Source organism: Calonectris borealis, chromosome Z, assembly GCF_964195595.1.
Source record: "Calonectris borealis chromosome Z, bCalBor7.hap1.2, whole genome shotgun sequence".
In the NCBI taxonomy this organism is placed as follows: Eukaryota; Metazoa; Chordata; class Aves; order Procellariiformes; family Procellariidae; genus Calonectris; species Calonectris borealis.
In genome coordinates this window covers 44594608-44607561 of record NC_134352.1, presented here as the reverse complement: position 1 = coordinate 44607561, position 12954 = coordinate 44594608, and the positions used below count along the sequence as shown (strand labels likewise).

The 12954-nt window shown below is 43.2% G+C and overlaps 1 protein-coding gene across 7 annotated transcripts in view; it reads left to right on the top strand.

Moving 5' to 3' along the window:
- LOC142075809 (transducin-like enhancer protein 4) overlaps positions 1 to 12954 on the top strand; it is a 98559-nt gene that overhangs the window by 44716 nt on the left and 40889 nt on the right. For 5 of the 7 annotated variants that reach the window (XM_075137757.1, XM_075137759.1, XM_075137755.1 and 2 more), the window contains 2 exons: positions 9859 to 10063; positions 10493 to 10509. In XM_075137757.1, coding sequence (XP_074993858.1) covers positions 9859 to 10063; positions 10493 to 10509 — 222 coding nt within the window. The remainder of the gene's footprint in view (positions 1 to 9858; positions 10064 to 10492; positions 10510 to 12954) is intronic. The other 2 variants (XM_075137758.1, XM_075137756.1) reach the window with 1 other exon arrangement.

The following is a 12954-nucleotide window of genomic DNA, read 5'->3' as shown; positions in this document are numbered from 1 at the left end:
GACCCATCTCGAAAGGCGTGTAATTTTTGGTTGCTTTCAAGCGAGTAGTCCATTTTACAGCTGTGGAGAACAACGCCTGTTTGGAAAAATAACAGTATGCCATCGCAGGCGCGGAAACCTTTGAAAGCGGTGCAGTGGAGATAAGTGCAGACGAGCTGTAATATAAACTTGGCATCAGTGCATGCTGTCGTGTGATCCGGGGCTCCCGCCACCGGTTGCGTTGGTGCTTAGCGTACAGAGGCATCTCCCACTCCTCGCGGAGGGTGGCTTGTTTCTGCCTCTCGTGCGTGCTCGCACAGTGAGGAAGAGCGAGGGGTTTTTGGTTGAACCAATGCAGCTGAGGGGGAATGTTTTAATTCCAGTTCGCGTGGCAAAGTCGTTCTTGCCAGGCGCGTGCGTTGCGAAACGGGAGCTTCAGGGAGGATGGGGAAGGGCGGTAGAACAAGGAAGTGTGTTGTAGCATGGGGGCAACAGTCACTTGTCTCGCCGGCCCTTCTGTACTGCTTGTTCAAAGGCCTGTTAAGTGGTGGTCGGAGCTTAAACGCTGTAGAACGAGTTGGCCGCCTGTGGTACATTGTACACAGGTTGTCACAGTGGGGGGGTGGCAGAGGAGGTTGACTTAATGGGTATGTGCTTTGAGTTGTGTTTCTTTGTGTACCCTAAAGAAACGTTGAAATTCATTCCTCCCCGTTTAATTACTCCTGTTTGCTGTTTGTATATTGAGGATGTGTGATCATGTAGGATGTGTGATCATGTGGTCCTGCAAATTTTTTGACGCTGCCTAGTGCCTGAAATGGAATTGTAGAAGGAATTGTAGACACAGAAGTCTTCTGGATGAGCACTTTGTGTTTTGACTTACTCATCTGAAGTCTGGGTAGGTTAAAGACACCATGTTTTTTGGGGGGAAAGAGGTGTTTTGTAGGGATTTTTCTTCTTCTCCCCTTATTCCCAGGTGCCAGCTTCAGAGAGAGCCTTGCAGGTGAGGCCTAATTTAAATAAATCTCTTCCATATGCAGCATTATCCTGATCTAAAGAAGCTGAAAATGAGGCACACAATCTTTTTAGGGATTTTTGAGGGAATTAATTAGAATGTAAATAATTCCAGGTTCCATATTGACTGAAAAACCACTCCGAGGATGGATTTTAAATGCTGTTCTACACTTGCAATTGGCTGCCACTGTTTTCCTCTTTTCCTCCTATTTTCAGTAGCTGTGGTAGCTACTGAATTTATTATATTGGTCTATCACTATGGGAGCAGTCAGTAATGTTGCAGTGTGAAGTGCAAACCACTTATTACATCTCACTGCCAATATGCTGATGCCAGAGGCCCTGCTCGTTATGCTTAAGTAAGTGCATATGACATGAGTGTTACGGCTCACATACTGTATCTGATCAGGCAGGAGAGCTGACTTCTGCCTCCATGTTTCTAAAGGTTTTCCAAATCCTGGCACCAAAGCTATGTGACCACCATATCTTTTTTTGAATTAGGATTAATCAGTGCAGATATGAGGAGTCCCGTGGAGAATTTTCTTCATGTTCTACAGCATGAACATATGCAATATTTTATTTATGACTTATTTTTGTATGCTCTCATTTCACACACAGTAGGAAGGAGAAAACACTGTTTCCAAGGTGGTCTGTACTCCAGTATGTGGAAGCTGTCTGCAACCAAATACAGGTTTGCCGTACTCCATCAGACTCTGGGTCCATTATATGCCACATACTACCTTCAGTGATGGCCTTATACCGGTGCTTTGGAAAAGAAGAAAAAGTATATAAAGGATCTGTTTGGTTTTGAGGTATAGTGAAGGGAAGGGTTTCCCAAAAATGCTTCACTGCAAAATCAACAATGTTTATGTACTCAGTGGAGATGCAGCCTATTTAAATATGTACCCTTACTGTACAGTATAGCCTAAAGACAGTTATTATTGTGTCATGGTTTCATACCACAGAGTTCTGATATCACCCCTAAACAGGGTTGTATATTTGTCATCTAGACTTCTTCCCAACCACACTTCGTAGGCTGTTGCCTACAGCCACGAATGAGGACCAGGACTCCATAGAGTGGATCAGTTAAGTGTTTGCTTTTCTTCAAGTATGTGGGTAGTTCTTCTGATGTCTTCGGTCTTAAACATAGGCTAAAGCGAGGGCTTTAGTGCTTAACTGGGATGGATGCTAAAGTACTGTGTAAGGAAGGTATTTCCAGATGTTAAGTTCATCCATGAAGAAGGAATTTAAGAGGTCTTAAATCTTTTAAGTTGTCTGATATTTCAGAATTTTTGACTTTTGTTAGGGAGATAATTCCTTGCTTATTGTTTGGTGAACTTTTCAATTCCTTAGTATATGAATGCATCACAAGCATTGATGAACTTACTCCAGTAACGTTTCTGAAACAAGGGAGTACTGCTTTCCCTGTTCTACCTTTGGAAGAGGCTGAGGCAGAGAGAACAAGTGGCCCTTCCACAGTCTCGGAGCTGTGACTTAAATCCAGGTGATTTGATCCTTGACAAGACCTTCCTTCATCAAAGCTGCTGTAACTGGGAAACTGCACTAAAGCAAAAGAAATCACTTTAGGTTTCAGTTATTTGAATAATGGGCACTACATTAAAGAGACAGAGCACTACATCTCTCAAGGAAACCTGCTTGGAGAGAGATAATGGTATATTCACATGTCCTAACGCCTAATGTTGACCTGTGCGAAGAGGCTGCTCACCACCGAGAAGAGCAGGCATTACAGTGCACAGGACCAGAGCTGCACCAGAAATGGCAGTCTTTAAAGACACAGAATGAGTTGAAAGAATGGATTAATACAAATAACCCAGGTTTTTATCCCAAACAAAGACAATTTGCTGAAATCCAACACAGTGTGTGTTGGTGTGTTGTAAGCATGACGAAATACAGTGTTAGCACCTAGAGAGTTACGGAGCCTGTGCTTCTCAGTAATTGCTATCCTGAAATTTGACTTGCTAAGGATTGACTTTAAAAGATGTGTTAAACAAATGCATGTGTGAGATGCATAAGATGCATCTCTATTATGCTAAGACTACATGGCTCTTAGGCTCGTGAGGAAGCTTAGAAGTGAATTATAGTTGCCACATTAAAAGCTCTAGTGATAGAATTGCTTATAGATTTAGCAACTCAGGTCTCTCTGCGACCAGTGGCATTACTTAACTTTTCTTCTAGCTTTTATTGTTTGATTTGTTTTACATCTCAGATGGTACTTTTTTCACTTTTCAGTCATGTTTATGTAGCCCAGGATTTCAGAAACTTTTTCACGTGAGGATCTTAGAAGAAGGTTATTTAGGACTCTGCTGGGAAAACCACAGGCGTTGCTCTCATTTTCTGTTCTAAAGAAAAGGACCAAGGTTCACAAGGTCACAACGGGGACACCGTTTTCCTACTGTCAGTCCAGAGGAGAGAAAATCTCCTCGCAGTGTCCGTGGGTAGGACATGAGCGGAGCGCTTGGGTAAATGCGGTACTTCAACCGGTGTGCACCTACCTGTCCAGAACTGATTTTTACCATCTGTTCATCTGTAACAGAAGATACCTGGTCGCTGCCACTGTTACTCTTTTCTCTGCGTTGGTCTTTGTGAAGAGGTTTTGAAGTGGAGGTTTGGTATGTGTGGCACATTTTACGCCAGTGGCGCTTGGTGTGATAAGACCTTGAGCTTACTTGCATTTGGTGCCTTCTGCCTTCTCTTGCAGGAGATGTGGATTTTCTTTTCCTTAGCTAGCAATTGGTGGGGGAGAAGGAAAGAGAAGAGAGCTTAAGTGGCATAATTTATGCCAGAATATCTGCCCTTTATTAAATGATAATAGAAGGTGATTCTAAAGAGCCTAATTCTTCCTCCCTCCTCCCCCGGTGTGAAATTGAGATGGAGAGGAGTCCTGCAAGCAGAAGAAGGAACTACTGAACTCCAAGATTGTGGGGGAAGGTGCACTTGGCCTTTTGCAGGGGATTAGGTTTTTCCTGTATTAAAATGCTGGCCTTTTTCACCACAAACCGTTTATTTGGTGTAGTGGGTTGTATTAATTTTTTTTGTTACTTTTGTCCTCTATCTACACTGTTTCACTGGGTGAAAAATAGTCATAAGGGGGGAAGGGAGGACAAATGGTGATACATGTATCCTGACAGATGTTCCTGTATATATGATTAAGAACGGAAATATGCTCTGCATATATTGCCTTTCATCCCACAATATGATTCGGGAGTTGACTTTTTGTTCCTACATCATTTAGAAAATCTTTGAGGCAATTTGTAGAGATATGATTCTGATAGTTTCTTTGTTACTTATGTAGGAGTTCTAAATGCTTCCCTTCTGATGAATGACAGCTATTGATTTTTTTCCTTCCACCCGTAGTTTTCTCAGTGGAGCTTGCTTTCCTCCTGTAGAATCAGCATCCGCGAAGGCAGAAATCACTGATTCTCAGGGAGTAGGAAGCTTGGCATTTGCCTTTTTTTTTTAGTGGGTTTTTTATTATTATTATTTGTCTCCTCCTTATTCTCTCTCCTTTTTCATTGTTTTTCATTCTTTTTCCTAGATTTTGTCTAACCTGTGCATTCATTCCCCTTTGTGAATGGAAACAACATCTGTGTTTTCCGGATCATCTGCGTATGAGTGTTTAAAGTTCCCACCAATCTCTGATGCCTTTCTTTCACGCTGGGCACGTTCATTTGCAAAATTATCACTCTCCCTTAAAAGAGAAAGGACAGTAGGTTGCTCTACCCTACATCTGTACCACAGTCTCCTTATGGCAAACCAATCATATGATATATATGCATAGAGCTCCAGGACCATTCCACTGGAGGAACTGCTGCGTGACTCTCTTTGTAGGCTGTTTTGCCGTGTTGTATCTTAACATCAGAAAAACCTTTTTTGTAATGGTATGCCAGCAGAGAGAGAACTGTACAAAGGAAGTACAAACAGTGCACATCATGTCAGGAGTGAGAACAGGCACGATAGATAAAAATTCATATCATCCTAAGCACACTCATAACTGTGTGTGCCAACGGACTTCCTTTTCTTGCTGGTCTTTAAACCATTGACATTGATATTGTGTACTCTCGAGCCATTGTTTTTATGTCTTTATTTCCTCTTTATCTTGGTTACTGTTTTATCTGTATGCTGTCTTACTAATGATTCACTCTGAGCAATCAATCACTTCATCTAACAAATTTCAAACAAACAATTAAGCTATTTTATCCAGATTTTTTGAGGTCCCCTCCCAGCAGTATTGCAGCTATGGGTAGTGCACACATGCATATAGATATCTTTTTCAGACGTTAGTTTGTTAATGTTAGAAATGTCTTCGGTTAGAGGAGTATGTTCAGGTTGTTTGGATAATGGATGAGAGCTTTCAGGGTCTGTAAGAGGAAAAGTGGTAGATTACTGTGACACAGAGCTGCTTGGAAAGTATCCAGTAAAAACTTGAACCTTTTCCAGGAAAATAGGCTTTGAATGTGCTGACTATAACAAGAGAGCATTAGAAGCTAATTTGGTAGTGGGTTTATTATCACATTTTACTTTAAATTTGATCTCTTAAGATGTGTTGGGAAAAGAATTAAGCTAAGCATCAATATTTAGAATTGCAGTTGTAAAAATTAGTGATATGCAGATAAGAACCTTTTGCAAAGCCTTTTTACCCATTTGTTTAGACATGGCCGTGGAGTTATTTTACTCCTTACTGTAGACTGCCTAGAAGAATACACAGAAAATTAAAAAAAGAAAAAAAAAACAAAAAAAAAACCCAAAAAACCAGATTAGTAGCAACCAGATATTATCTTTATTTGACATGTGTTAATATGTCTTGAAAGTTTTACTTCAGTTTTTACTACTGAACCGATTTAAATGACCATCTTCCTAAGCTTATTACCAAAAAGAACGCAGTCTTCTTTTTTGGCTTCTTTCTGCTTGCAGGGTTTACCCTTGCTCTTATATTTTTGTGTGTTGGTTGTTTCTTAAAAACATTGCAATCTATTTTGCAATTCTGTAGGACATTTTTCTTGGAGCTAACTGTTGCTGTTTTTATTTTTAAATAGTTTTGGAAAATTTACAGCGTAATAAAGCCTGGTGTACTGCCTTTGCAAGTTTTCACCTATTATGCATTGATGCTGAAAATGTATGCTTGACTTTATGTATACTGTAGTCAACTGTGATGGGATTGTCTCAAGTTAACCACATGCTAAGAGTTCATAAATAACATGACTAAGGATAACAAATTAAAGAGAAGATGGAGGAGTGGGAAGTGAAAGCATTACAGCAACATCAAAAAAATTATGTGGTTGCTCAGTTGGCTCATTTTCAGGCTTTCCTTGAAAGTTTTAAAATTATGTCAGATTTTATGATCTAAATTCATGGTACAGGCAGAAACTAAACTTTCTTTCACAGTGAAATATTTCTGTGTGGAGAGAATATCTGTCAGTTGTCTTACTCGTCCATATCTTTGGCATTTTGATGACTAGAGGAGACCACCTTTTTTTACCACTTTGTAGCACTAACCTGATGCCCAGTGGGTTAAGGAATTGCCTATGTTTTTATAACTTGTCCTGTAACCAAGCAGCTATGTGCAGGCCACCCGGGAAGCTGATGATGCTCAGCAGTTACACCCATGGGCAGTGGAAAAGCAAAACCAAGTGTGAATGTTGTGGGCACTTGAATATAGTAATAGATTTCAGAGGTCTGGAAATGGCAGTTTGAGATGCGCTGACACCTTGTCTTTACCTTCTTGAGTATGCATATTAGCAAACAGCGCTTAATTATGCGATCGTAATACTTTTTTTTCCTTTTGCTTTTGTATTCTGAGAACAAAAGCCTGCCCAGTGTTTCAGTTGAATTCTTGTCATTTCTGTTTTTGGACGAGTGCCTCGCTTTTGCGGCACAATGTTGCTCATCGTGTTGGAGGAGCCATAGTCCTTTCCTGTACCAATGCAATGGTACACGATCCTCCTTCTGTTGTTGAACTTTTAGTCGCACTGCAGTCTAACAACACGCACAACGTTATCTGTGTCTGTGTGGCATGGGCACACAGGTCTATATGGAATTTTGGGTGTTATCTTAGATTTATTTAGCAGTCTGGTTTTCATACCAAAGTCTTGTCTTTGTGCCATTGCGATGTGACTAAGTTGCACCAAATTTCTGCTGTATCAGTGAATGACACTTCTGTGACTGAGGGGGCCATGTTCTTTCAGGATTTCATGTTCTCATCGTTTTCCATGAAAGAGCTTGATATCTTCAGAGAAGTTCTTTACGGAAGGAAGGCGTAGAGAAGGTGTGGGGTTTTTTTCCTGCTCTCTTCAGTTATTTTCAGGGCGCTCTGCAATTCAACTTGCAGTGAAAATGCATCGGTTCTTGGCCAAGAGGGACTGGGCCAGCCATGCTGTTCTGGGTCATCTGAAGCCAGTAGGCACCGAGGTGTTGTTACCCGTACTACTCTTAATGCCCATATTATGTCTGGGAGGCATCAATGACGTTCGGTACATCCAAGGTGCAGTCTGTGCTGCTGTCTTGCTGAGCTACGTAGAGAAGTTCCCAACAAAGAGCAGTAAAAAAGGGGATTTAGTGCAGTTTTCTTCAAGCTCTTCGGAAACCATCCTGTATCCATAGAGGAGGTCATATAATGCAGATTGGGTCTGTAGGCAGATCTGTACAGATTGTACAGTATTTGCAATGAGTGTCCCTCACCTGGTATACCTTGGTCACCAGTGAAGTAGTTAACAAGGGGAAAACTCTGTCGCTGTTGATATCCTCAGGCTCTTCTCAGAGCCTTTGCTTCAAGCCACTGGCAGATTCAGGCAGATATCTTCTTGCACTGATTTATAGCACGTTCTCGTACAGGAACGGGAAATTCCTTGTTTAAACTGAGACTCCAGAACACTGATTGTTTTGTTCATTCTTTTTCTTTCTCTCGCTCTCCTCCTCCCTCATCAAATCCGGCATGCCAGATTGTTCCTTTGCTGTAAGGCAGTCCCATTCAAACCCTAAAGCTGAACAATATACTGTTGGCTCTTGCTTCGTTTTGTTGTAGTTAATTTAAAATTCTGAGAAACGAAGCATCCTTCCATAAGAACATCAAGCAAGCAAAATGTGTTTGATGTTTTCTACAAGACAGAGCACCTGCTGGATTGACGTGGGTTCACAAGGAAGGACAGGATTGAGCCTTCCCTCTTCCACCTGGAAGAATCTTCTTTCTGGATTTCTTTTTTTCGTGCTTTCCCTGCCCCCCCTCCCCCCCCCTCCCCCTTTTGTATTTTTAACTTTTTTTTTCTCACTTCCCTTTTGGGTTGTTCCCCTTTTTTCCCTGGCACTGCTCTGGGTTGGATGACATGTGCGTGTCACTACCAGTCTGATTCCACTGCCTGGGTTGTATTTCCAGGTGTAAGAGAAGGACCTGTACTTTCACCGGGGGTTGTTGGGGGGTCGTGTCTGCAGCGTGCCGCACGAGTTACGCAGCGTGCTGTCTGTGACTCGCAGTCTTTGACTTTCAGCTTACCCTTATGTAAAGATTCATGCTAGGGAGGGGAGGGAAAAATCAAGTGAACAGCATATTGTCTTTTGATTGATTAAAGAGCTGGGTTGCGAGGTGGGAAGTGAATTTAGATTCAAGTGAAAAACAAATAAAAGTAGGTCTTTAATCTTCGCAATTAAATGGAATCTTTTTATGCAAAGCAAGTTAAGTTTTTATTTCTTCTTCTTCCAAAGTCCCTTATACAGACATGCGGGGGGGGGAGAGCAATCCTGGAGGACTTATCATCTGATTTACCCTAGGTCCTGAGCAGTGACTGCTTGAAACCAAAAAGATTTCAGAGCTAACCTAGTTACTGTATGAGCAGAAGTTAGTTGGACGGTTAGTGGGCAAGCCTTAGACCTGAACAGATCCCTCTTGGGGTATATTTAACATAGCTTTTTCACCTGTTTATTCCCGCACACCGCCCCGCCTTCCCATTCAGTAGCAACAAACAAACTACCTACCCCGCAATGGTTAGTATAGCACAGAGCTTGATGCAACCCTGGTTGAGGTCAAGCACTCCAATTCGAACCTCTCAAGGGCTTTCTCTGTGTGTTGCCAGTGTACTGGTAAAAATGACTTTAAACTCTTGTCAGCGCAGTTACTGGTGCATGCATCACAGTCCCACTCAAATAAACCTGTCACAACACAGAGTCAGCAGCTAGAGAAGAGTACAAGGGCAGGCCTCTAGCTTTTCATTCGAGCATCACTAAACGTGCACAGAGTGCCCAATTATTTCAGCATTATTGAGCAAGCCTACAGGAGGACCCAAGCCTTGCTACATTAGATTTTCTTTAGTAATTTGCTCAAGTACCGCTGAGGACACTTAAAGGGCTTAAAACGGTGGCTGCAACCAGTTTCCTTTTCTGGATTGTTAATTCAGGTTTTCTCTTTCAAATTAACTCTCACTGCATGCTGTGCAGTAGCGCTGGGAGAACTGTTTAACACTAATTTTCTCAATTTTCAGGTTTTTTTTTTTTTTGCATTATATAACTGCTTTTATAGTTACATATATTTTGATTAGACGTGTACGTGGTGTGTTTCTGCTAGAAAGAGTAAAACGATATATACCTGTGTCAGAGGAATAAAAATTTCACCAAAACTGTAAAATTCCTTTCCTTTATTCTTTTTTTAAATTTTTTTGTTGTTCTTTTAATTCAGCCTGAAGTTTGCAGATTGCGTTGTGTCCAAACATATGGACATTTTTAAAACGCCAGGGTGTTTGTGAGAGTTGATATCTGGTTCGATCAGATGCATTGGTTGAGCTGATCAATCACGCTTGATGTACAGCATCAATCGGACAACCCCCGGCTCCCTGAACAAATTCAATATCTGTGTTTCGTTTTTCACAGCAGCAACAACTCCAGGCCCAGCATTTGTCACATGGACATGGTCTTCCCGTGCCGCTCACTCCGCACCCCTCGGGCTTGCAGCCTCCAGCCATCCCACCCATCGGCAGCAGTGCTGGTCTCCTGGCACTGTCCAGTGCGCTGGGGGGGCAGTCCCACCTCCCAATTAAAGACGAGAAGAAGCACCATGATAACGATCACCAAAGAGGTAGGCGCTGCCAGAGGAGCCTGTGGTTTCATTCGTTTCTCTTTTCTTTTTTCTTTTTTTTTAAACTCTCCTCTTAAAACAAAACAAAACAAAACAAAACAAAAAAAACACCAAGGAATTGTCACAAGAATTCCTAGCTAATTGCTTCAGTATTTATTACCTACCAGCAGTAGCCAGAAATTGTGTTCAAATGCTAGAAATCCGGTTTTATAAATCTGGCTGTACCGTATTAATAATTAACTGTACAGAAAAGTTAACATCTGTGCAATTTATTATTTAACAGACATCAGGATTCTTTCTTCTGAGTATGATAAATGTGTAATTTTATGTAAACTAACTAGTACTTTTCTCTTTCTCTCTCCCCCCACTTCCCCATCTCCTGCCACCACCTCCTCCCTTCCTTGCGCACGGGGGCTGCTCTGCATGCAGACAGAGACTCCATCAAGGTAGGACTCCATTTCGTAGCTGTAAGGGGTGGCTCGAAAGAGCTGCGCGCTGCATTTTTCTGAAGTATGGCCCAAGTGGCGGAAAAAGTCACAAAGTGAAACCGGGTTGTGGCGCTCGTGTTGATTAGCAGAGCCCTGTATAGACTGTGCACCGCGCTTAGAAAGTGGCTGGTTGCAGGGTAGCTGGGATGGCAGGCGACGTGCCGTGCAGTGGGTTTGATGGAACAGCATTGAAGCTATCCCTGGATATAAGGAAAGGGCTGCTTGGGATCTCTGCCCAAGCTTATGAGACAGAAAGAATTAGCCAGTAGTTTTAAGTCATTTGGAGGCTGTAAACTGTAATTCTGAAATGTCCTAATAATGCAGTTACGGAAGGAGAGCTCCGTCGCTCACGGCGGGGGTGGGGGGGTGCTGCCCGCTGTACTTGCCGAAGCAGTTGGAGAGGAGCGAGCTGCCGCTCCCTACCCCGACGAAGGCAATAGTCACACTGAGGATCCTGCCTTCCTTTTCCAAAAGTTAATTTTCAGGCTCTGAATGACTTCGCAGCATACGTGTGTGCACCATCCTGTGCATGGCAGTGTTTATAAGTAGATGTAATACACGTCTTGCGGCTCGTGTAATTCTGAGCGTTCAGTGATGACTATGATTCAGCGTATGTGCTGGGATGCTTGTCCATACTGCACAGCCACCAGCGTCTCTCAGAGGCCCCTGGGGTTTCAGTGCTGCGAGTGGGGAGGTGCCTCTTGGCCCTGCCCTCTCCTGGATCGGTCTGCTCTCCTCGCTGCTGCTGGCAGCTTACCCACGCGCAGCAGACCCCGTTGTTGCCCGCTAGGCCGTTACCTGCCCAGCTCCGGGTAGCTGGGTGTAGTTACAGAGTAGAGCCTGAGTGGCTTGCACAGTTTTCAGGAGCATAAGATTAAGCCTTTTTATAGGTGATGGTGAATGGGAAGTGAAAGATACGCTTCTCTTACAAAGGGCAAGACCTATGCCCGCCTCATAGAGCACTTGCAACCCATTTGTCAAGTTTCTAGTGGTGCTTTTTTTAGGAAGATGTAATTTATTCTTGGGGTTGGCCAAATGGCAGAAGAGGTGTTCACAGCACGAGTCTTGCAGTAAGCAAGGTTACCAGGAGCTTGCCAGGCAGACGTTACTGCTGTGTCCTAGACGGCGTCGGGAGGAGCACGGTCCCAGGCACAGGCTTTGCCCCCACCAGAGTCCTGTCTGGCCGGGGCTGCCGTGCAAGGGGCTGTGCCGTTGCTTCTCCGGCAGCTCCAGGTGGGGACGTGTCCCACAGCCTTCCCCAGCGCGCCCATTCTGCTACGTCCCAGCCGAGCGCAGCTGAGCCGAGGGTTGTCAGCTTTGCTGCTACCCACATGGCCCTGCATAACAACCAGCAGCTGACAGGAACTGTCAGATTTTACTGTGAGCAGCAAAGGCGGTGAAGCTGCCTATCTGCCGACATAGGACAACAGCGTGTCGGATTTCACTTCAGCTTCCTTGTCACGATGGCTAGAGACTGGGATTACTGCTTTATGCAGCGAGGCTGGGCGCAGATTAACGAGGATTTCCCTAGCACACCCCCCGTTCGCCGTGAACGGACAGGTTTAGTCCATTTTCTTTTTTCCTGCACCCAAAAAAACAGGGCAGATACCTAAATGTGGGAATGCAAACCCACCTGGTTTCTTTCGCGAGTTTGCATACCTGTACAGTTGGAACCACGAGCGTTTCACTCAAGAAAGTGAATGAGGAGAAGTGCTGGTATATGCTAACTGCTGTTTTTAAACAAAATACGCTAGTTGTGTTTCCGTAATGTCTGTGGGATGTTGGGGTGTTTATGCTGGCATGGGTGTTACGGGGAGTGTTTATACCAAAAAGGCTGATTTTATCTGGGAATGATTCAAAGGCACTGTTATTCACACAGCTTCGAGAGGGCATCGCTACTTTGTGCCAATTTACTTTGAAATGATAAGTAGATGTTTGTCTTGCACGGTGTTCAGGTTGTGAGTTGGCTTGTGTGTCAGCATTATGGGGCTTGCTGCCAGCTTTGCAAGGTGAAATAGTTTGCTAATTTCCTTAAATGTTTTCAGTGATGCCCAGAGTAGCAGTTAGTCGCTTGTTCGATCGATCTGTCCTCCCTTAAGTGGCTCCTGGTTAAGAGAGGCTTTTTATGATTGTCTGCTGTGTGACTTGAGATGGTTTTTGTCAGCCAGAACGTGCCAGTTGCCAGCAGCTGGAGTCTGTGTGCTTGTATGAAATAATTTATTCATGCAGGATAATGCTCCTTAACATTTAACAGGTAATGAACGTGACATAAATTTCCTTCTTGCTTTTAATTTTTCCCTTTCCTCTTCTAATGTGCAAACAGGCAGCTCTGGTACTCTAAATAGTAAGTAATTTTTGGCCATCTGTCAAAAGGAAATTTCAATACAAATTTAAATTAATGGT